This window comes from Ranitomeya imitator, chromosome 1 (assembly GCF_032444005.1).
Source record: "Ranitomeya imitator isolate aRanImi1 chromosome 1, aRanImi1.pri, whole genome shotgun sequence".
Taxonomy (NCBI): Eukaryota; Metazoa; Chordata; class Amphibia; order Anura; family Dendrobatidae; genus Ranitomeya; species Ranitomeya imitator.
Window position 1 is genome coordinate 178,090,553 of NC_091282.1, and position 24,942 is coordinate 178,115,494.

The following is a 24,942-nucleotide window of genomic DNA, read 5'->3' on the forward strand; positions in this document are numbered from 1 at the left end:
TATCATTGTCTAGACATGTTGTTTTCAATTGAAACGCATGCGTCTGCAAACGCAACCGAAAGCATGTGCTTGTGAACGCATGTGTTCATATAGACAGCAATGCTTTTTTTGGCGCAAACCTTGCGCACTCAACCGCATGCGTTACCAGGCGGCAAATTGACGCCTCTAAAAATTACTACATGTTGCATTTCCGCGCCAAACCGCAAACAACGAAACGACGCATGCGTCGTCAAACGCGGTAAAACGCGAACAATCGCAAACGCATGCGTTCCTAATGTTAAATATAGGAATGCACAACGCATGCGAATATATGCGGTAAAAACGCTGCGGACACAAACGCAAATGTGAAACCGGCCTTAATGTATGATTAGTATTATGATGTGAAGGAGATAATGTGGGCAGCTTATATATTGCTCTAGACAGCATAATACACCATTAGTTCTGATATATACCCTTCATCCTGCCCTCTGGTTCTCCTCTCTGGCAGTTGATGGATAAAACCCGTCTTACGCTGAGTTCACACATTGCGTTTTTGCTGCTGGTTTTTCTCCTTCGCCTCATTGGGGGACACAGGACCATGGGCGCTCTTGGCAGTAAAGAAGCTTGCAGAATGCAGGTTTTGATGCGTTTTTCAGGATCCCAAAGTTCAGCTTTGGGTCCACCATGGAAGCATGAACAATGCAAAATGTTAAGTCTCCAATGCAAGACATATGTAAAATCCATAAAACCACTTTGGAAAAACAGGCAATTTGATCAAATTATTTAGTGGAAAAAGATTTTCATGTCTGAAAAAAGTGACTATTCTGAACAAAAAAGTTTCCAGGAGTTCATGAAAAAAATACTCAATTGTTAATTTAGGAGCTGGAGAAGTTGAATTGATTGGGCATAGTTTACCTAAAGGTACTGTCACATTTAGCGACGCTGCAGCGATATAGACAGCGATATAGATCGCTGCAGCGTCGCTGTTTAGGTCGCTAGGAGACGTCAAACACGGCAATAGCAGAACGATGCAGGAGCGATCCAGTGGCGTACTTATCGTTCTCGCTGGTTGTTGCTCCATGAAAAAACATTGCAGGCATCGTTGCTTTTGCTGTCAGGTCGGCGTGATTCCTCCTGCTTAACGACCAAATAAAGTTCTGGACTGTGACGGGGTGTACGGCAGAGCAAGAAGGGACAACAGGCCGAGGGATGATTCAACAGATTTATTATCAAGAACGCTGGAACAACACATGCAGGTAGATCTACAGAGTCCACAATTAGTCCAATGGAACAGGTTCAGGGGCACCTCCCGATAATCCTTGTGCCAGGTAACAAAGCAATAGTCCACAATTAGTCCAAGGGATCCCAAAACAATCTCACGAACGACGTGATATGTCCTCAGCTCAAGTCTCGCCCCGTTCGCTTCTGCAGTCCCAGATGGACATGGGGTCTTGCCTCAGCTAAGAATCCCCACTCCTTCTCCTTCAAGGATCAACTCACATCTGATCTCAAAATAAGACTGGATTGTCTGAGCTCCTGGGATCCGCAAATGAAGGGGTAGGGGTTACACCTTCTATTCAATGGTTGGGTCCAGCAGAGGATTCTAGACTGGTGGGCTCCAGGCAGTCTATGTAATATGTACATTTGACTAGCCACCTGCTGTGAGGAAGAATGGCTATTCCTCCACTAGTGATGTTGACAAAGCTTAATTACATTAGAGCTTAGGGCTGCAAGTATTGGGGGAAGGAGACATATTGTTACAGGTGAACTCCCAGCACAAGAGAATACATAAATTACAGCTAATAGAAACCAGAGAACAGTTACATACATGAAATGGCATATTATTCAAATACAGGACAGGGAAAAAGTACAGATCATGACAATCCCTTCCCCTCCCAATTTGTGTACGTACCAGGGACCTCTACAGGTCGCTGGTTAAGTACACACAGGCAGAGCGTAACTTACATGTGGCTTCATGCAGCTACGAATTGGCATCGTAGCTCTCCCACATCATTGCCCAGGAGAACATCTGCAGGCAGACCACCCATCACCCCAGCCACACATCGCCTGACCCCAAAACCAAAGTTCAGATCCACCGTGGCTGTGGGAATAGTCCTCCATTGTCCACCAGCCAGTTCAATGACAATCCCAGGTCCTCGATGGATTGCCTCAGGCCGAACCACTCGGGGATCAGCCAGTGTGAGGAAAGCCCCTGAGCCACAAAATCCAATAAGTCTCTGTCCATCCAGCACGACCTCCTGCAAGTGCTTACCTCGATGAGCAGAAGTCGTCATAGCTGCAGGTCGCACACCATAAACTCCTAGTGGTGCAACATGGGTGGGTGAGGCACTAGGCCAGTCCTCACGTAGTGGTGACACGTTGTCCTCCATGGCACTTGGGTGTACATAATTAATAATACGACTGGGTACAGGATTAATCCTCATTTGAACAGCTGGGCAGGAGGCTTGCAGATGCCCCGGCTGTCCACATCGATAGCATCTCTGCTGGGTCTCACTCCATCCAAGGCGTCCTCTTGGGCGAGGGGTAAGGGAACCTGGAGGCCGGCTTCCACCTGAAGGTGCTTTAGGGGTTTGAGGACGACTTCTCCATGAGCTGGCTGGGCATGAGGCCTGCAGATGCCCCAGATGCCCACAACCATAACACCTGCGCTCTGCTACTTCCTCTCCTCGTCGTATTCCAGAAAACGCAGTAGAAGCAACTAGAGGCACATTTACACGGGTATCAGCATGAGGTGGTGGCTTAGAGGAACGGGGAACAATGGGGACAGAAGAACAGGGGGCCACCGGTGTTGTGGAGCTGGTAGGCCTCTCTCCATCCTCCAACAGAACCCTCCACTGAGGCTTGATGGTGAGAGCCTCATCAGCTAGAGCTGCAGCTTCCTCCACAGTGGCTGGTCTCCTCTCACGCACCCATTCCCGGATCTCAGCAGGGCACTTGAAGTAAAACTGCTCTTTTAAGATAATCTGGAGGAAGGTCTCCCAGGTTAAGGCCTCCTCTGCCTACAGCCAACGATGACATATTTGTTTGAGTCTGTGGGCATACATCTTGAAAGACACTTCCTCATCACAGGCTAAAGTACGGAACTGAGTCCTGTAAGTGTCTGGGGTAACAGCATAATGTTCTAGAATAGTCCGTTTAATCTCTGCATACTCACAGTTTCCCTGAGGGTCCATAGCTCTATAGGCTGCGGCAGCTCTACCCTCTAAGAGCCCTACCAGATGTCGGACTCGGTCCCTTTCCGGGACTTCCATTAATCGACACTGATGCTCAAAGTCCTGGAAGAAGCCCTCAATGTCGCCTGCAGCCTCATTAAAGGGCTTGAAGTCTTTGCGGGACACTCTGGGGAGTTCCCTCATGGTGGGTGCTGGGGTTACAATCTGTCTGGAGCTTCTAGCTGCTTCCAAAGCGATCTGCCTCTCCAGCAATGCCATCTCCTGAGCTCTGTCCTCGGCTCTGTGAATGGCCTCCCTCTCCCTCTCCTCGGCTCTGTGAATGGCCTCCCTCTCCTCGGCTCTGTGAATGGCCTCCCTCTCCTGAGCTCTGTGAATGGCCTCCCTCTTATCGTCCATGGTGGCCTCTTCTCCCAGCAATGCCATCTCCTCCTCGTACCACACAACCCACTGACTTTTTTGGGTATTTACCTCCGGCTGCAGTCTTTCCTCCATTTGCTGTGAGGGTCCTTCCTCAGCGTCATCTTGCAGGCGAACTCCTTCCAAAGCCTCAATAAGCTGCTCCTTGGAGAGTCCCTTAAAACGGACTCCTACTTCACGGGCCTTTGATTGTAGGCTCCCCAAAGTCCAGTTCTTGTACTCTGCGGTGTTGGTTCCCGATGTTGGGCCATTGTCCTCCATTCCTTCTGCTCTGGTCCCACTGCTTGCCACCAGTTTGTGACGGGGTGTACGGCAGAGCAAGAAGGGACAACAGGCCGAGGGATGATTCAACAGATTTATTATCAAGAATGCTGGAACAACACATGCAGGTAGATCTACAGAGTCCACAATTAGTCCAATGGAACATGTTCAGGGGCACCTCCCGATAATCCTTGTGCCAGGTAACAAAGCAATAGTCCACAATTAGTCCAAGGGATCCCAAAACAATCTCATGAACGACGAGATATGTCCTCAGCTCAAGTCTCGCCCCGTTCGCTTCTGCAGTCCCAGATGGACATGGGGTCTTGCCTCAGCTAAGAATCCCCACTCCTTCTCCTTCAAGGATCAACTCACATCTGATCTCAAAATAAGACTGGATTGTCTGAGCTCCTGGGATCCGCCCATGAAGGGGTAGGGGTTACACCTTCTATTCAATGGTTGGGTCCAGCAGAAGATTCTAGACTGGTGGGCTCCAGGCAGTCTATGTAATATGAACATTTGACTAGCCACCTGCTGTGAGGAAGAATGGCTATTCCTCCACTAGTGATGTTGACAAAGCTTAATTACATTAGAGCTTAGGGCTGCAAGTATTGGGGGAAGGAGACATATTGTTACAGGTGAACTCCCAGCACAAGAGAATACATAAATTACAGCTAATAGAAACCAGAGAACAGTTACATACATCAAATGGCATATTATTCAAATACAGGACAGGGAAAAAGTACAGATCATGACATGGACTTTCAGCGACGACCAGCGATGTCACAGCAGGATCCTGATCGCTGCTGCGTGTCAAAAACAACGAGATCGCTATCCAGGACGCTGCAACGTCACGGATCGCTGTCGTTCTCGTTGGAAAGTTGTTCGGTGTGAAGGTACCTTAAGACATTAGCAGTGCATTGAGTTTGGAGACTGTTTACTTTTACACTTTGGTCAGCCCTTGAGTTGGTTAGGTATTGTTCAATTTCACACCTTGGTCAGCCAACGTTTACTTTATACACATCATTAATTTTATTACTCTTTACTAATCCTAACTGCTATTCTCAGGTGAGGAGACAAACACATTATGGTTTAAACTTGGGAAAGTCACAAAATTAAATAGGTTTTCAAGTCCTGCTGTACCTGCTTTTTTCACTAAAAACGCAAGATGGCTATGTGCGAACATCGAGTATTTGCTTGCAGAAATTTCTGAAAGGTTTCTGCATCTCTTGGCAGGAAAAACGCTGCTGCAAAAAGGCGCGTTTTTGTATCTGGTTTTACATGCGTTTTTGTACAGCAATGAATACTTTTTTTTTTAGCTAAAAAGAGATATTTATTTTAAAAAAGTTCTGTGATGTGATTACTTGGCTCAACACCACTATTTCATGCTGATGCAGTGTGGCATCAGGGTAATGGGATTAGAGCAGCAGCTGTCATTGACACATAGCTCTAGGCTTAAGGTACCGTCACACATAACGATATCGTTAACGATATCGTTGCTTTTTGTGACGTAGCAACGATATCGTTAAAGAAATCGTTATGTGTGACAGCGACCAACGATCAGGCCCATGCTGGGAGATCGTTGGTCACTGGGGAAAGTCCAGGACTTTATTTCGTCGCTGATCACCCGCTGACATCGCTGAATCGGCGTGTGTGACGCCGATTCAGCGATGTCTTCACTGGTAACCAGGGTAAACATCGGGTTACTAAGCGCAGGGCCGCGCTTAGTAACCCGATGTTTACCCTGGTTACCAATGTAAAAGTAAAAAAAAAAAACACTACATACTTACATTCCTGTCACGTTACTCAGCGTCAGCTTCCCTGCTTCCCCCAGTGTCGGCGCCGGCCGTAAAGCAAAGCACAGCGGTGACGTCACCGCTCTGCTTTCCGGCAAGCGCGCTTACACAGAGCAGGGAAGCAGATGCCGGGGACGTGACAGGAATGTAAGTATGTAGTGTTTTTTTTTTTTTAAATTTTACAATGGTAACCAGGGTAAACATTGGGTTACTAAGCGCGGCCCTGCGCTTAGTAACCCAATGTTTACCCTGGTTACCCGGGGACTTCGGGATCGTTGGTCGCTGGAGAGCTGTCTGTGTGACAGCTCTCCAGCGACCAAACAGCGACGCTGCAGCGATCGGCATCGTTGTCTAGATCGTTGCAGCGTCATTTAATGTGATGGTACCTTTAGTAAGGAAAAGGTGTCAGCCTGATACCCTCATTACTAAGCCAATAAGTAAACACAAACACACACAAACCTATACACACATTGTCACCAGCCTTTGTAGGAGCATAACAGAACAAACCTACTTAGGCTGTAGCCAAACAGCAACTGTTAACCCCTTCATGACCCAGCCTATTTTGACCTTAAAGACCTTGCCGTTTTTTGCAATTCTGACCAGTGTCCCTTTGAGGTAATAACTCAGGAACGCTTCATCGGATCCTAGCGGTTCTGAGATTGTTTTTTCGTGACATATTGGGCTTCATGTTAGTGGTAAATTTAGGTCAATAAATTCTGCGTTTATTTGTGATAAAAACGGAAATTTGGCGAAAATTTTGAAAATTTCGCAATTTTCACATTTTGAATTTTTATTCTGTTAAACCAGAGAGATATGTGACACAAAATAGTTAATAAATAACATTTCCCACATGTATACTTTACATCAGCACAATTTTGGAAACAAAATTTTTTTTTGTTAGGAAGTTATAAGGGTTAAAATTTCACCAGCGATTTGTCATTTTTACAACGAAATTTACAAAACCATTTTTTTTAGGGACCACCTCACATTTGAAGTCAGTTTGAGGGGTCTATATGGCTGAAAATACCCAAAAGTGACACCATTCTAAAAACTGCAGCCCTCAAGGTACTCAAAACCACATTCAAGAAGTTTATTAACCCTTCAGGTGCTTCACAGCAGCAGAAGCAACATGGAAGGAAAAAATGAACATTTAACTTTTTAGTCACAAAAATTATCTTTTAGCCTCAATTTTTTCATTTTCACATGGGCAACAGGATAAAATGGATCCTAAAATGTGTTGGGCAATTTCTCCTGAGTACACCAATACCTCACATGTGGGGGTAAACCACTGTTTGGGCACATGGTAAGGCTCGGAAGGGAAGGAGCGCCATTTGACTTTTTGAATGAAAAATTATTTCCATCGTTAGCGGACACCATGTCGCGTTTGGAGAGCTCCTGTGTGCCTAAACATTGGCGCTCCCCCACAAGTGACCCCATTTTGGAAACTAGACCCCCCAAGGAACTTATCTAGATGCATATTGAGCACTTTAAACCCTCAGGTGCTTCACAAATTGATCTGTAAAAATGAAAAAGTACTTTTTTTTTCACAAAAAAATTCTTTTCGCCTCAATTTTTTCATTTTCACATGGGCAGTAGGATAAAATGGATCATAAAATTTGTTGGGCAATTTCTCCCGAGTACGTCGATACCTCATATGTGGGGGTAAACTACTGTTTGGGCACTCGGCAGGGCTCGGAAGGGAAGGCGCGCCATTTGACTTTTTGAATGGAAAATTAGCTCCAATTGTTAGCGGACACCATGTCGCGTTTGGAGAGCCCCTGTGTGCCTAAACATTGGAGCTCCCCCACAAGTGACCCCATTTTGGAAACTAGACCCCCCAAGGAACTTATCTAGATGCATATTGAGCACTTTAAACCCCCAGGTGCTTCACAGAAGTTTATAACGCAGAGCCATGAAAATAAAAAATAATTTTTCTTTCCTCAAAAATGATTTTTTAGCCTGGAATTTCCTATTTTGCTAAGGATAATAGGAGAAATTGGACCCCAAATATTGTTGTCCAGTTTGTCCTGAGTACGCTGATACCCGATATGTGAGGGTAAACCACTGTTTGGGCGCACGGCAGGGCTCGGAAGGGATGGCACGCCATTTGGCTTTTTAAATGGAAAATTAGCTCCAATCATTAGCGGACACCATGTCACGTTTGGAGAGCCCCTGTGTGCCTAAACATTGGAGATCCCCCAGAAATGACACCATTTTAAAAACTAGACCCCCAAAGGAACTAATCTAGATGTGTGGTGAGGACTTTGAACCCCCAAGTGCTTCACAGAAGTTTATAACACAGAGCCATGAAAAAAAAAAAAAAAAAATTATTTTCTCAAAAATGATCTTTTAGCCTGCAATTTTTTATTTTCCCAAGGGTAACAGGAGAAATTTGACCCCAAAAGTTGTTGTCCAGTTTCTCCTGAGTACGGTGATACCCCATATGTGGGGGTAAACTACTGTTTGGGCACATGCCGGGGCTTGGAATTGAAGTAGTGACGTTTTGAAATGCAGACTTTGATGGAATGCTCTGTGGGCGTCACGTTGCGTTTGCAGAGCCCCTGATGTGCCTAAACAGTAGAAACCCCCCACAAGTGACCCCATTTTGGAAACTAGACCCCGAAAGGAACTTATCTAGATGTGTGGTGAGCACTTTGAACCCCCAAGTGCTTCATAGAAGTTTATAATGCAGAGCCGTGAAAATAATAAATTCGTTTTCTTTCCTCAAAAATAATTATTTAGCCCAGAATTTTTTATTTTCCCAAGGGTTACAGGAGAAATTGGACCCCAAAAGTTGTTGTCCAGTTTCTCCTTAGTACGGTGATACCCCATGAGTGGGGGTAAACCACTGTTTGGGCACACGTCGGGGTTCAGAAGGGAAGTAGTGACTTTTGAAATGCAGACTTTGATGGAATGGTCTGCGGGTGTCACGTTGCGTTTGCAGAGCCCCTGGTGTGCCTAAACAGTAGAAACCCCCACAAGTGACCCCATTTTAGAAACTAGACCCCGCAAGGAACTTATCTAGATATGTGGTGAGCACTTTGAACCCCCAAGTGCTTCACAGACGTTTACAACGCAGAGCCGTGAAAATAAAAAATCATTTTTCTTTCCTCAAAAATTATGTTTTAGCAAGCATTTTTTTAGATTCACAAGGGTAACAGGAGAAATTGGACCCCAGTAATTGTTGCGCAGTTTGTCCTGAGTATGCTGATGCTCCATATGTGGGGGTAAACCACTGTTTGGGCACACGTCAGGGCTCGGAAGTGAGGGAGCACCATTTGACTTTTTGAATACGAGATTGGCTGGAATCAATGGTGGCGCCATGTTGCGTTTGGAGACCCCTGATGTGCCTAAACAGTGGTAACCCCTCAATTCTAACTCCAACACTAACCCCCCCACACCTCTAACCCTAATCCCAACTGTAGCCATAGTAACATACATAGTAACATAGTTAGTAAGGCCGAAAAAAGACATTTGTCCATCCAGTTCAGCCTATATTCCATCATAATAAATCCCCAGATCTACGTCCTTCTACAGAACCTAATAATTGTATGATACAATATTGTTCTGCTCCAGGAAGACATCCAGGCCTCTCTTGAACCCCTGGACTGAGTTCGCCATCACCACCTCCTCAGGCAAGCAATTCCAGATTCTCACTGCCCTAACAGTAAAGAATCCTCTTCTATGTTGGTGGAAAAACCTTCTCTCCTCCAGACGCAAAGAATGCCCCCTTGTGCCCGTCACCTTCCTTGGTATAAACAGATCCTCAGCGAGATATTTGTATTGTCCCCTTATATACTTATACATGGTTATTAGATCGCCCCTCAGTCGTCTTTTTTCTAGACTAAATAATCCTAATTTCGATAATCTATCTGGGTATTGTAGTTCTCCCATCCCCTTTATTAATTTTGTTGCCCTCCTTTGTACTCTCTCTAGTTCCATTATATCCTTCCTGAGCACCGGTGCCCAAAACTGGACACAGTACTCCATGTGCGGTCTAACTAGGGATTTGTACAGAGGCAGTATAATGCTCTCATCATGTGTATCCAGACCTCTTTTAATGCACCCCATGATCCTGTTTGCCTTGGCAGCTGCTGCCTGGCACTGGCTGCTCCAGGTAAGTTTATCATTAACTAGGATCCCCAAGTCCTTCTCCCTGTCAGATTTACCCAGTGGTTTCCCGTTCAGTGTGTAATGGTGATATTGATTCCCTCTTCCCATGTGTATAACCTTACATTTATCATTGTTAAACCTCATCTGCCACCTTTCAGCCCAAGTTTCCAACTTATCCAGATCCATCTGTAGCAGAATACTATCTTCTCTTGTATTAACTGCTTTACATAGTTTTGTATCATCTGCAAATATCGATATTTTACTGTGTAAACCTTCTACCAGATCATTAATGAATATGTTGAAGAGAACAGGTCCCAATACTGACCCCTGCGGTACCCCACTGGTCACAGCGACCCAGTTAGAGACTATACCATTTATAACCACCCTCTGCTTTCTATCACTAAGCCAGTTACTAACCCATTTACACACATTTTCCCCCAGACCAAGCATTCTCATTTTGTGTACCAACCTCTTGTGCGGCACGGTATCAAACGCTTTGGAAAAATCGAGATATACCACGTCCAATGACTCACCGTGGTCCAGTCTATAGCTTACCTCTTCATAAAAACTGATTAGATTGGTTTGACAGGAGCGATTTCTCATAAACCCATGCTGATATGGAGTTAAACAGTTATTCTCATTGAGATAATCCAGAATAACATCCCTCAGAAACCCTTCAAATATTTTACCAACAATAGAGGTTAGACTTACTGGCCTATAATTTCCAGGTTCACTTTTAGAGCCCTTTTTGAATATTGGCACCACATTTGCTATGCGCCAGTCCTGCGGAACAGACCCTGTCGCTATAGAGTCACTAAAAATAAGAAATAATGGTTTATCTATTACATTACTTAGTTCTCTTAGTACTCGTGGGTGTATGCCATCCGGACCCGGAGATTTATCTATTTTAATCTTATTTAGCCGGTTTCGCACCTCTTCTTGGGTTAGATTGGTGACCCTTAATATAGGGTTTTCATTGTTTCTTGGGATTTCACCTAGCATTTCATTTTCCACCGTGAATACCGTGGAGAAGAAGGTGTTTAACATGTTAGCTTTTTCCTCGTCATCTACAACCATTCTTTCCTCACTATTTTTTAAGGGGCCTACATTTTCAGTTTTTATTCTTTTACTATTGATATAGTTGAAGAACAGTTTGGGATTAGTTTTACTCTCCTTAGCAATGTGCTTCTCTGTTTCCTTTTTGGCAGCTTTAATTAGTTTTTTAGATAAAGTATTTTTCTCCCTATAGTTTTTTAGAGCTTCAATGGTGCCATCCTGCTTTAGTAGTGCAAATGCTTTCTTTTTACTGTTAATTGCCTGTCTTACTTCTTTGTTTAGCCACATTGGGTTTTTCCTATTTCTAGTCCTTTTATTCCCACAAGGTATAAACCGCTTACACTGCCTATTTAGGATGTTCTTAAACATTTCCCATTTATTATCTGTATTCTCATTTCTGAGGATATTGTCCCAGTCTACCAGATTAAGGGCATCTCTAAGCTGTTCAAACTTTGCCTTCCTAAAGTTCAATGTTTTTGTGACTCCCTGACAAGTCCCCCTAGTGAAAGACAGGTGAAACTGCACAATATTGTGGTCGCTATTTCCTAAATGCCCAACCACCTGCAGATTTGTTATTCTGTCAGGTCTATTAGATAGTATTAGGTCTAAAAGTGCTGCTCCTCTGGTTGGATTCTGCACCAATTGTGAAAGATAATTTTTCTTGGTTATTAGCAGAAACCTGTTGCCTTTATGGGTTTCACAGGTTTCTGTTTCCCAGTTAATATCCGGGTAGTTAAAGTCCCCCATAACCAGGACCTCATTATGGGTTGCAGCTTCATCTATCTGCTTTAGAAGTAGACTTTCCATGCTTTCTGTTATATTTGGGGGTTTGTAACAGACCCCAATGAGAATTTTGTTACCATTTTTCCCTCCATGAATTTCAACCCATATGGACTCGACATCCTCATTCCCTTCGCTAATATCCTCCCTTAAAGTGGACTTTAGACAAGACTTTACATAGAGACAAACCCCTCCTCCTCTCCGATTTTTACGATCCTTTCTAAACAGACTGTAACCCTGTAAGTTAACTGCCCAGTCATAGCTTTCATCTAACCATGTCTCGGTTATTCCCACTATGTCAAAGTTACCTGTAGATATTTCTGCTTCTAGTTCTTCCATCTTGTTTGTCAGGCTTCTGGCGTTTGCGAGCATGCAGTTTAGAGGATTTTGTTTTGTTCCAATCTCCTCACTGTGGATTGTTTTAGAAATGTTCTTACCTCCCTTCTGAGTATGTTTTCCTGGGTCGTCTTTGTTCGAGTCTAATGTTTTTCTTCCCGTCCCCTCTTCTTCTAGTTTAACGCCCTCCTGATGAGTGTAGCGAGTCTTCTGGCGAATGTGTGTTTCCCAGGTTTGTTGAGGTGTAGTCCGTCTCTGGCGAGGAGTCCATCATACCAGTAATTCACACCGTGGTCCAGGAATCCAAATCCTTGTTGTCTGCACCATCGTCTTAGCCAGTTGTTTGCATCAAGGATCCTATTCCATCTCCTGGTGCCATGCCCGTCTACTGGAAGGATAGAAGAAAAAACTACCTGTGCATCCAGTTCCTTTACTTTCTTCCCCAACTCTTCAAAGTCCTTGCAGATTGTCGGTAGGTCCTTCCTTGCCGTGTCATTGGTGCCAACATGTATCAGAAGAAATGGGTGGACGTCCTTGGAGCTGAAGAGCTTTGGTATCCTATCGGTCACATCCTTGATCATCGCACCTGGAAGGCAGCATACTTCTCTTGCAGTTATGTCCGGTCTGCAGATGGCTGCTTCGGTGCCTCTCAGTAGTGAGTCTCCCACCACCACCACTCTTCGTTGCTTCTTGGCTGTACTTTTTGCTGTCACTTGTTGCTGTGTGCCCTTTTCTTTTTTGCTTGCTGGTATTGCTTCATTCTTAGGTGTGCCATCTTCATCCTCTACAAAGATTTGATATCGGTTCTTCAGTTGTGTGGTTGGTGATTTCTCCATGGTCTTCTTGCTTCTTTTGGTCACATGCTTCCACTCATCTGCTTTTGGAGGTTCTCTGACACTTTTTGCACCTTCTGTGACCAGTAGAGATGCTTCTGTTCTGTCTAGAAAGTCTTCATTCTCTTTGATGAGTTTCAAAGTTGCTATTCTTTCTTCCAGACCCCGCACCTTTTCTTCTAAAAGGGCCACTAGTCTACACTTCTGACAGGTGAAATTGGATTCTTCTTCTGGTCGATCTGTGAACATGTAGCACATGCTGCAGCTCACCATGTAGGTTGTCACATCTGCCATGTTGCTCCTAGATCCTGCTGACTTGCTGTGTGTTTTCCTTCTTGTGTAATCTACTCAGCCAAGCTCTCTTGCAATAATGTCCTACAGGCAAAAATTCGCGCGCCGTAAGGCGATGCTTTCGAAGCAGCTGGTCCCGGCTGTACCCAACGATCTTCTAGCATAGGGAGACTTCGCTTCTCCCAGAAGGCACCTGGAATATGCAAATTAGCCTCCTGAAGCTTGAATCCCTGGTTTGGTGATGCTTTCGAAGCAGCTGGTCCCGGCTGTACCCAACGATCTTCTAGCTTAGGGAGACTTCGCTTCTCCCAGAAGGCACCTGGAATATGCAAATTAGCCTCCTGAAGCTTGAATCCCTGGTTTGGTGATGCTTTCGAAGCAGCTGGTCCCGGCTGTACCCAACGATCTTCTAGCTTAGGGAGACTTCGCTTCTCCCAGAAGGCACCTGGAATATGCAAATTAGCCTCCTGAAGCTTGAATCCCTGGTTTGGTGATGCTTTCGAAGCAGCTGATCCCGGCTGTACCCAACGATCTTCTAGCTTAGGGAGACTTCGCTTCTCCCAGAAGGCACCTGGAATATGCAAATTAGCCTCCTGAAGCTTGAATCCCTGGTTTGAAACCCTGGTAATCACAACCCTAACCACAACCCTAATTTCAAACCTAACCCTAAGGCTATGTGCCCACGTTGCGGATTCGTGTGAGATATTTCCGCACCATTTTTGAAAAATCCGCGGGTAAAAGGCACTGCGTTTTACCTGCGGATTTTCCGCGGATTTCCAGTGTTTTTTGTGCGGATTTCACCTGCGGATTCCTATTGAGGAACAGGTGTAAAACGCTGCGGAATCCGCACAAAGAATTGACATGCTGCGGAAAATACAACGCAGCGTTTCCGCGCGGTATTTTCCGCACCATGGGCACAGCGGATTTGGTTTTTCATATGTTTACATGGTACTGTAAACCTGATGGAACACTGCTGCGAATCCGCAGCGGCCAATCCGCAGCCAAATCCGCACAGTGTGCACATAGCCTAATTCTAAAGGTATGTGCACACGCTGCGGAAAACGCTGCGGATCCGCAGCAGTTTCCCATGAGTTTACAGTTCAATGTAAACCTACGGGAAACAAAAATCGCTGTACACATGCTGCGGAAAAACTGCACGGAAACGCAGCGGTTTACATTCCGCAGCATGTCACTTCTTTGTGCGGATTCCGCAGCGGTTTTACAACTGCTCGAATAGAAAATCGCAATTGTAAAACCGCAGTGTAATGCGCAGAAAAAAACGCGGTAAATCCGCCATAAATCCGCAGCGGTTTAGCACTGCGGATTTATCAAATCCGCAGCGGAAAAATCCGCAGAGGAACAGAATACGTGTGCACATACCGAAACCCTAACCCTAGCCCTAACCCTACCCCTAGCCCTAACCCTAGCCCTAACCCTACCCCTAACCCTACCCCTACCCCTAACCCTACCCCTAACCCTACCCCTAACCCTAACCCTACCCCTAACCCTACCCCTAACCCTACCCCTAACCCTACCCCTAACCCTACCCCTAACCCTACCCTAACATTAGTGGAAAAAAAAAATTTCTTTATTTTTTTATTGTCCCTACCTATGGGGGTGACAAAGGGGGGGGTCATTTATTATTTTTTTAATTTTGATCACTGAGATATAATCTATCTCAGTGATCAAAATGCACTTTGGAACGAATCTGCCGGCCGGCAGATTCGGCGGGCGCACTGCGCATGCGCCCTCCATTTTGGAAGATGGCGGCGCCCAGGGAGAAGACGGACGGGACCCGGTTGGATCGGTAAGTATGATGGGGTGGGGGGGATCGGAGCACGGGGGGGGGGGGGGGAGAATCGGAGCGCGGGAGGGGTGGAACGGAGCACGGGGGGGCTGGAATGGAGCACGGGGGGGTGGAACGGAGCACCGGGGGGGCGGGGGGGGGGGGCTGGATCGGAGTGCGGGGGGGGGGGGGTGATTGGAGCACGGGGGGGGTGATTGGAGCACGGGGGGGAGCGGAGCACTGGACGGAGGGGAGCCGGAGCAGAGGACCGGCCAGATTGGGGGGCTGGGGAGGGCGATCGGTGGGGTGGGGGCACATTAGTATTTCCAGCCATGGCCGATGATATTGCAGCATCGGCCATGGCTGGATTGTAATATTTCACCCGTTATAATAGTTGAAATATTACAAATCGCTCTGATTGGCAGTTTCACTTTCAACAGCCAATCAGAGCGATCGTAGCCACGAGGGGGTGAAGCCACCCCCCCTGGGCTAAACTACCACTCCCCCTGTCCCTGCAGATCGGGTGAAATGGGAGTTAACCCTTTCACCCGGCCTGCAGGGACGCGATCTTTCCATGACGCCACATAGGCGTCATGGGTCGGATTGGCACCGACTTTCATGACGCCTACGTGGCGTCAAAGGTCGGGAAGGGGTTAAATGGAATCTGTCACCTCATATTTCGTATATAATCTGCGGCCACTGCCATCAGGGGCTTACCTACAGCATTCTGTAATGCTGTAGATAAGCCCCCAATGTAACCTGAAAGATAAGAAAAACAAGTTAGATTATACTCACCCAGGGGCGGTCCCCGTTCGGTCTGGTCCGATGCGTGTCATGGTCCAGGGCCTCTCATCTTCATACGATGACATCCTATTCTTTGCTTCCTGCCACAGCTCCTGCGCAGGCGTAATTCTCTGCCCTGTTGAGGGCAACGTAAAGTACAGCAGTTCGCAGGCGCCGGGCCTCTCTGACCTTTCCCGGCGCCTGTGCACTGCAGTACTTTGCTTTGCCGTCAACAGGGCAGAGAATTACGCCTGCGCAGGAGCCGCGGCAGGAAGCAAAGAAGATGACATCATCGTATGAAGATGGGAGGTTCCGGACCGCGAAGCCCATTGGACCGGGCTGAACCGGGACCGCCCCGGGTGAGAATAATTAACCTGTTTTTCTTACCTTTTAGGTTACATCGGGGGCTTATCTACAGCATTACAGAATGCTGTAGATAAGCCTCTGATGGCGGTGGCCGCAGTTTATGTACGAAATATGAGGTGACAGATTCTCATTAGTTTTATATTAAAAAAAAAATGGCGTGGGCTCCCGCGTAATTTTACTAACCAGCAGAGGAAAAGCCAACGGTAGTGCGTTTTACTTGCGGATTTTTTAAAACACAAATCTGCAGCGTGGGCACATAGCCTTAGGGTTGGAATTAGGGTTAGGGTTGGAATTAGGGTTAAGATTAGGGGGTTAGGGGTGTGTTGGGGTTAGGGTTAGGCTTGTGGTTAGGGTTGGGGTTAGAGATGTGTTGGGGTTAGGTTTGTGATTAGGGTCATGGTTAGAGTTAGGATTAGGGGTATGTTGGGGTTAGAATTGAGGGGTTTCCGCTGTTTAAGCACATCAGGGGTCTCCAAACGCGACATGGCGCCACCATTGATTCCAGCCAATCTTGCTGTGGAAAAGACAAATGGTGCTCCCTCCCTTCTGAGCCCCAATGTGTGCCCAAACAGTGGTTTACCCCACATATGGGATACCAGCATACTCAGGACAAACTGGACAACAACTTTTGGGGTCCAATTTCTCCTGTTACCCTTGTGAAAATAAAAAATTGCGGGCTAAAAAATCATTTTTGAGGAAAGAAAAAGTATTTTTTATTTTCACGGCTCTGCATTTTAAACTTCTGTGAAGCACTTGGAGGTTCAAAGTGCTCACCACACATCTAGATTAGTTTCTTGGGAGGTCTAGTTTCCAAAATGGGGTCACTTATGGGGGAGCTTCAATGTTTAGGCACATCAGTGGCTCTTCAAATTCAACATGGTGTCCGCTAACGATTGGAGCTAATTTTTCATTCAAAAGTCAAATGGTGCTCCTTCCCTTCCGAGCCTTGCCGTGTGCCCAAACAGTGGTTTACCCCCACATGTGAGGTATCGGTGGACTCAGGAGAAATTGCCCAACAAATTTTAGAATACATTTTATCCTGTTGCCCATGTGAAAATGAAAAAAATTGAAGCTAAAAGAACTTTTTGGTCATTTTTACGGATCAATTTGTGAAGCACCTGGGGCTTTAAAGTGCTCACTAGGCATCTAGATAAGTTCCTTGGGGGGTCTAGTGTCCAAAATGGGGTCACTTGTGGGGAAGCTCCAATGTTAAGGCACACAGGGGCTCTCCAAAAGCGACATGGTGTTCGCTAATGATTAAAGCCAATTTTTTATTCAAAAAATCAAATGGCGCTCCTTCCCTTCCGAGCCCTGCCGTGTGCCCAAACAGTGGTCCCCCCCACCCCCACATATGAGGTATCAGCGTACTCAGAACAAATTGGACAACAACTTTCGGGGTCCAGTTTTTTCCTTTTACCCTAGGGAAAATAAAAAAAATGTTGCTAAAAGATCATTTTTGTAACTAAAAAGTTAAATGAAGCACCTGAAGGGTTAATAAACTTCTTGAATGTGGTTTTGAGCACCTTGAGGGGTGCAGTTTTTAGAATGGTGTCACTTTTGGGTATATTCAGCCATATAGACCCCTCAAACTGACTTCAAATGTGAGGTGGTTCCTAAAGAAATGGTTTTGTAAATTTTGTTGTAAAAATGAGAAATCGTTGGTCAAATTTTAACCCTTATAACTTCCTAGCAAAAAAAAAATTTGGTTCCAAAATTGTGCTGATGGAAAGTAGACATGTGGGATATGTAATTTATTAACTATATTGTGCCACATAACTCTCTGGTTTAACAGAATAAAAATTAAAAAATTTGAAAATTGTGAAATTTTCAAAATTTTCACCAATTTTCCGATTTTTCTTTTACAAATAAACGCAAAAATTATCGTCCTAAATTTACTAATAACATGAAGCCCAATATGTCACGAAAAAACAGTCTCAGAATCACTAGGATATGTTGAAGCGTTCCTGAGTTATTACCTCATAAAGGGACACTGGTCAGAATTGCAAAAAATAGCCAGGTTAATAAGGTCAAAATAGTCTGGGTCATGAAGGGGTTAATATCAGCGCACAGCTGTATACTTAACCTTTTCTGGGTATTAAAATGGGGGACTCCCCCCCCCCCCCAAAAAAAAAAAAAAGACGTGGGGTACCCTTATAATTAATAACCAGCAAAGGCTATGAGGACAGCTGCTGGCTGATATTAATTCATATTGACTTGTCGCCTTGTCTGCATTTGCCATAAGTAATGATTTTTACAGCTTTTTGATTTGTCAGCCACTATTGGTCACCTGTGTACTTGGCAGGTACACGCTGTCTTGTTAGTATCATATTTTTGCCCTTTTCCCCCTTTTTTGTCTCAATAAACTTTTGTTTTTTATTCCTTACAGCTTGTTGGTCTACATTGTTTCCTTAACCGTGTAGTTCAGGTCTTCCTCAACAGCACTGACCGATATGAGGAAAGCTTATTACAGAGACTGACCCGTTCTGCTGCAACAAAACGTACAAAAACTATTGTGGTGCTTGTCTTACCAGAATGATGGTGGAATATAGAGGGCTGAGTAATAATTCCCAAGGGGTGCGCTCTCCTGCCTCTTCCCACCCATCTGACCCTGGCTGCTGTGTATGCAGACGTTTGTCTGTCTGCGGCCAAGTCCTATTTAGCAGTCTGTTCCTCTTGCACTTTAAAAAAAAAAAAAAAAAAAAAAAAAAAAGGAAACCTTTGTGAAATCTGGTTACAGATCTTCCTCAATCTGCAGTCTGCAAACTGCATATTTGGAACAGTGGATTTCAATAATGTGGTGAGTTTTTCTCAGATTGGCCACATGGGTCAATGAACAAAACTGATGTGTGAATGGCCTCATTGACTAATATGGGTCCATGTAATTAAAAATGGACAGCAATGGATATTGAAGCTGACAGTACACACTAAAGATGGTCTCCACAATTTCACATCTATCGCTTATATTGTCTGTTCTATTTTGGGGCCTTTTGATTTCATGTGTTGGAGGAGAAAAGGGATAAGCATTTAATTTTAATTGGTAGTTTTTTGTGTGTTTTTTTAAAAAAAAGGAGATAAACTGTATGCCTTGAGCGTCTGACAGCGACTTTCTATTTTTCCCTTATTAAAAGTATCAATTAAGGGACCTGTAGAAATTGGTAACTGTTGGCCGAGTGGTTCAACATATTGTTCAGCAATCTCTTCCAACTCCCTATACACAGGGGCCCTGCTTGGCTGGGTACTCCTCTATCCTCTGTGAGAGAGGCACTGCTAGACTCCTCTGCCCATTATCTCTCTGGGAAACCAAAAGGATCATCAGTCCAAAATTGTACATGCCTGATTTGTCTCCTCCTCCACATCTACGAAAAGCAATACGGTTTCTGGATACTAAAAAAAAAAATGAGACACTTAGCACATAATTTGGCCAATTCATGCATGCCCATCAGCCAACGACAAGGTGGTCTCAGAACTGCTGGGTCCTAACATAGTGTAAATACCTCTCCAAGACTGAAGTCTGAATTCCTGGGTAGATGTGAATACCTCTCTTTCAAGTCTGATTTTATGGGTAGGTAGGGCCCTGTTGCAATTAAAATCCACCACATGCTGAAGAGCGGAGTGCTCGGTCAGAGAGCTAATATATTTTGTGTATTTTAAATGGAGGTAGCTGCTCCTAGTATACACCTGTTCACATTAGCTTGGAAGTGCCAATCAGTTTTTTGTCAGCTCATTATTCCGTCATCTATGGATTTGGCAGACATAAATTTAATGTGTACGGTGCCCTTAACACATTGCCGAGTGTGCATGGTGGTGTCTGGCGAAATGGCAATTTTCCCGACAGCTACCTCAGGTCTTTGTTGGCATATGAAGTGAATGTAGTGGTTGTGGTCCAGAGGTGTATTTCACGCTTTGCGTAACTTGGGACTTCCCTGTGAATCCTGATTGTATAATTAGTAATATTGCATCATACATGTATTAAACACTGTGAGACAATTCTCCTATTTGTAAAGCCCATGTAGTTGTACAACTTTTTTACTATGATATTTCATTTTCTTTCAGACATTCGGGCATGTGGTGACCAAAAGATATTTCTCCAGTCAAGACCAGACCATCTAAGTGCCTTAGTGAAGATGGGGTTTGGCATGGATCTTAAGTTTTCACATGAGGCTTTACTAAAGCTTCAAGATTGGGAGCTGCGTCTCCTGGAAACTGTGAAGAAATTCATGGCTTTGAGAATTAAAAGTGACAAGGATTATGCCTCCACTCTGCAAAATCTGTGCAACCAAGTTGATAAGGAAAGTGCCCCTCAGCTTGATTACATCAGCAGTGTATCCAAGGTAAGTGTGTTGTCTAGCTGCCGGACAATGGCAGCTATTCCTGCCGCCTGCTTGGCTCAACCGTGCCTGCATGTGTTCTAATTGTAAAATCCAACATGCCAATGCTTCTTTACTCCATGTCTCCCAATTTGTAAGAATTAGGACACACAGTCAGGAATCCCAGGGGGAATATTTTTATCATCCTCACCGCTGACACCAATATGTCATGAACCGGGTTTGTTTTGTTGCCCCCGATTCTTTTCTGAAGGGGATTTATTTATATCCCACTTCCCAGTTCCGGTTTGGAACTCGCAGCTCTCTGGCGCCCCCTTACCCTCAGGTCAATCAAGGAACTGCACCTAGGATAATTAGTCGCCAGAAAGGCTCCCTGCTATGTACTGGCCTTGGGGCACACACTGCAGTGAGGGTGATATAATTAATCCCAGCCGCAGCAGAGCAATACACTATAAAAACCCTGTCCCGTCACTACCAGCGTTACCCACCAGCACAGGACAATTCCGCTGCCACCAACTCCTGTTAATTAATTAATAATAGTAAACTACTACAAAGAGGGCACCATCCAATATTTTAATGACAGTGTTCAACCTGCTGCATGTCAAACACCAGACACATAGAACCAAAAGAAAAGAAACATGCAGAAACGCAGGGATCACAAAAATATAACAAAATGTATTAATAACATGTCACAAGCCACATATATAAATTTAAAAACACTTAAAAAGAATCCACAAACAAAAATAATACAAGTTAACCCACGAAAAACCACATAGGATTACCAGCCCCCGCCTCCCTCCCCCCCTAGAGCAGAGCCCTTCCTGCTAATAGTGAAACGACAAATACCACCAAGCAATGTCTAGCCCTATAGCTGATACTCATATAGGTACCCACAGATACACAGATGAATAGTAATTTCCAATATGAGGAAAAAGAATACTAATAAGATAGTAGGTCAAATAGAGACGAAGCTATTGCAAAGCCCAAAGGGAAATATAGATACCACTATATAAAACCCTAGACACAGATAATTTTAGTGCCCCTTTTAATGGACAGGCTCATCTTAAATGGTCAAGGTTCAATCATACCGCTCAGGAGGACATGAAAGGAGGAGAGAGCTGGTTCCCACGTGGTCAACCCGACGCGTGTCGTCACAAGAGTGACTTCATCAGGGGTAACAAGGATAATGTGGCTAGCATACACTGGATTATATAGTACTTACTCATTTGTTGATCACTTACAGCTGTAAGAGGATTGTTTGCAAGGCACCAAGCGCCTCCACACGGTCTCAGACCATCAGCGTTCCGGAAGTCATAACTGCGCAAGTCCCGGTGGTCACCTAGGTAACGTGACTACATCATCCGTCACGTATATATATATACGTGAAGGACACCGTTCTCTCCTGGTTCTCCTCCTATCTCTCTGACCGATCCTTCACTGTATGTTTCGCTGGTTCCTCCTCCTCTCACCTTCCCCTTACTGTTGGGGTTCCTCAAGGATCAGTCCTAGGCCCCCTCCTCTTCTCTTTGTATACTGCCCCTATTGGACAAACAATCAGTAGATTTGGCTTCCAGTACCATCTCTATGCTGACGACACCCAACTATACACTTCTTCTCCTGATCTCACGCCTGCCTTATTAGAAAACACCAGTGATTGTCTTACCGCTGTCTCTAGCATCATGTCCTCCCTCTATCTGAAACTAAACCTGTCAAAAACTGAACTCCTCGTGTTTTCTCCCTCTACTAACCTACCTTTGCCTGACATTGCCATCTCCGTTTGCGGTTCCACCATTACTCCAAAGCAACATGCCCGCTGCCTTGGGGTCATCCTTGATTCTGACCTTTCATTCACCCCCCACATCCGATCACTGGCTCGCTCTTCTTACCTGCATCTCAAAAACATTTCTAGAATTCGCCCTTTTCTTACTTTCGACTCTGCAAAAACTCTTACTGTTTCACTTATTCATTCTCGTCTGGACTATTGTAACTCTCTACTAATCGGCCTCCCTCTTACCAAACTCTCCCCGCTCCAATCTGTCCTGAATGCTGCTGCCAGGATCATATTCCTCACCAACCGTTACACCGATGCCTCTACCTTGTGCCAGTCATTACACTGGTTACCCATCCACTCAAGAATCCAGTACAAAACTACTACCCTCATCCACAAAGCACTCCATGGCTCAGCACCACCCTACATCTCCTCTCTGGTCTCAGTCTACCACCCTACCCGTGCCCTCCGCTCCGCTGATGACCTCAGGTTAGCATCCTCAATAATCAGAACCTCCCACTCCCGTCTCCAAGACTTTACACGTGCTGCGCCGATTCTTTGGAATGCACTACCTAGGATAATACGATTAATCCCCAATCCCCACAGTTTTAAGCGTGCCCTAAAAACTCATTTGTTCAGACTGGCCTACCGCCTCAATGCATTAACCTAACGATCCCTGTGTGGCCTATATTAAAAAAAAAAAAAAAAAATTAATTAACTGGTTCATGCAGCTTTACATGAACACCCAAGCCTTACACTATGGCTGGTCCGAATAACTATAGCAATTGTTACCATCCACCTCTCGTGTCTCCCCTTTTCCTCATAGTTTGTAAGCTTACGAGCAGGGCCCTCACTCCTCTTGGTATCTGTTTTGAACTGTATTTCTGTTATGCTGTAATGTCTATTGTATGTACAAGTCCCCTCTATAATTTGTAAAGCGCTGCGGAATATGTTGGCGCTATATAAATAAAAATTATTATTATTATTATATATATATATATATATATATATATATATATATATATATATATATATATATATATATATATATATATATATAAGCCCACACCATGGAGACCTGTACCAAAAAATGCAGCAATGTCTAACCGGTTCCCACACTCAAGGCACCCGCACCACTACTAGTATGTCGCACACTCCAGTCCAACTCCGCAGATCCGGCACCCAAACTCACAGCCCGCAGGTATAACGAAAAGGGGGACAAACACCGGGACGGTGCGCCGCCGCGACGGGCCCCATCGCGCAAGCGCACCGCCCACAATTGGCCCAGATTCAAAGATACCAGCTGGGTAGACACCGCTTGATTCAATGGGGCAACCTAGTGTCATATGCTCCTCCTATCGGACTCCTAGAGCCCCCAAGCGGAGGTAAAATAAAACATCCCAAATGAAACAATAACAACTCTATAGACACCGCTAAATTCAATAGGATAACCTGATGTCATAGGCTCCTCCTATCGGACTCATAGAGCCCCCTAACGAAGGCACATATAGGTCCAAAACGCAAAATACAGGTGGAAACAATAGACATACAGTGAGTCACGACTCATACGGTCCCTCATTAACATCAAATCAATAGCCAAAGAGTAAACATAGATAGATACCCAAAGATCCATAAAAATGGGTCTAGTTGCCTCATTGAATCCCATTAATCCACAGGACCTAACTATCGCGTAATATAAATGTAGGTCATAAAAGGGGGAAACCCTGCAAGGTAGACTTCAAACCGCAAAACCCACACATTTCTCTTCCTTTTAATCTTCTATCTTCTATACAAATACCTCGTACCCAATAGGGGTGACAAGAAACCAATACACCATCACAATTTGCCGGTCGATCCGCTAAGACATAAAATGCTATCAATGCGGCGGTAGGTAAAATTGACCCAAGGTACTTCCCCAGCTATAGCCCCCACCATAGGATGTTACAATAGTGCAACTATGTCCAAACTGACTCAAAGGTTTTGTCACGATGCTACTTATTCAAGCAGAATCTTAAACATCAAACATAACATACAAAACCTAATGGAAGAGAGAAGACAGAGAAACACATGCATCTTAAAGTTGTTTATAGAATCCCGTAAATAGAAGTTCCTCATTCAGTCCTCTTGGTGCGAGACTCTTAAGTCTGTAGATCCATTTGGATTCACATCGCAACAATTGATTGGTCAAGTTGCCTCCTCTGATGGTGTCGTTAACATTCTCAAGTCCCATCACTTTGAGGCCTCTAGGGTTACCACCATGTACTTCCAAGAAGTGTCTTGCCACTGATGTAAGTTTCTTCCCCCTTGAGAGGTCCTGTCTGGCCATATTGATATTCGAGATATGCTGCTGACACCTCCTCCTCAATTGTTGGGATGTCTGGCCCACATAAAGTTTAGGGCAATCACATAGTAACACATACACGAGATTGGTCGACCTGCAGTTGAAATAAAAGTTACATTTAAGTGGAGATGGTAATACACTGATCGAGATTTCCTCTCGTGCAATCATAAATTGGCACACATTGCACCCCCCACAAGGAAAAGTGCCCCTAATCCTCTGTCCCGTTCTTAGTCTGCTCTTGGGGCGTTGATAGTGGCTATGGCACAAATGGTCTTTTAAATTAGTTGCTCTTCTTGCCACTACTTTAGGGGACGGTGTAATGTGTAATGCCAATTTTGGCTCACTAAGAAGGATATTCCAATTTTTATTCAAAATTCTATATACCTCAGACCACTGGTTGTTATAGGTGGTTATCAGACAGAGTGGTTGCATTAGTTCACGCTCCTGCTGACCAAAGAGGCTGGATCTATCTCTTTGTTTTGCCGCCTGAAAGCCCCGAGATACAATTTTCCGCGGGTAT

At 44.9% G+C, this 24,942-nt stretch overlaps 1 protein-coding gene across 4 annotated transcripts in view; it reads left to right on the forward strand.

Moving 5' to 3' along the window:
* FER (FER tyrosine kinase) overlaps nucleotides 1-24,942 on the forward strand; it is a 485,813-nt gene that overhangs the window by 58,346 nt on the left and 402,525 nt on the right. For all 4 annotated transcript variants that reach the window (XM_069752566.1, XM_069752558.1, XM_069752574.1 and 1 more), the window contains exon 4: nucleotides 20,042-20,319. In XM_069752566.1, coding sequence (XP_069608667.1) covers nucleotides 20,113-20,319 — 207 coding nt within the window. In that variant the 5' untranslated portion in view covers nucleotides 20,042-20,112. The remainder of the gene's footprint in view (nucleotides 1-20,041; nucleotides 20,320-24,942) is intronic.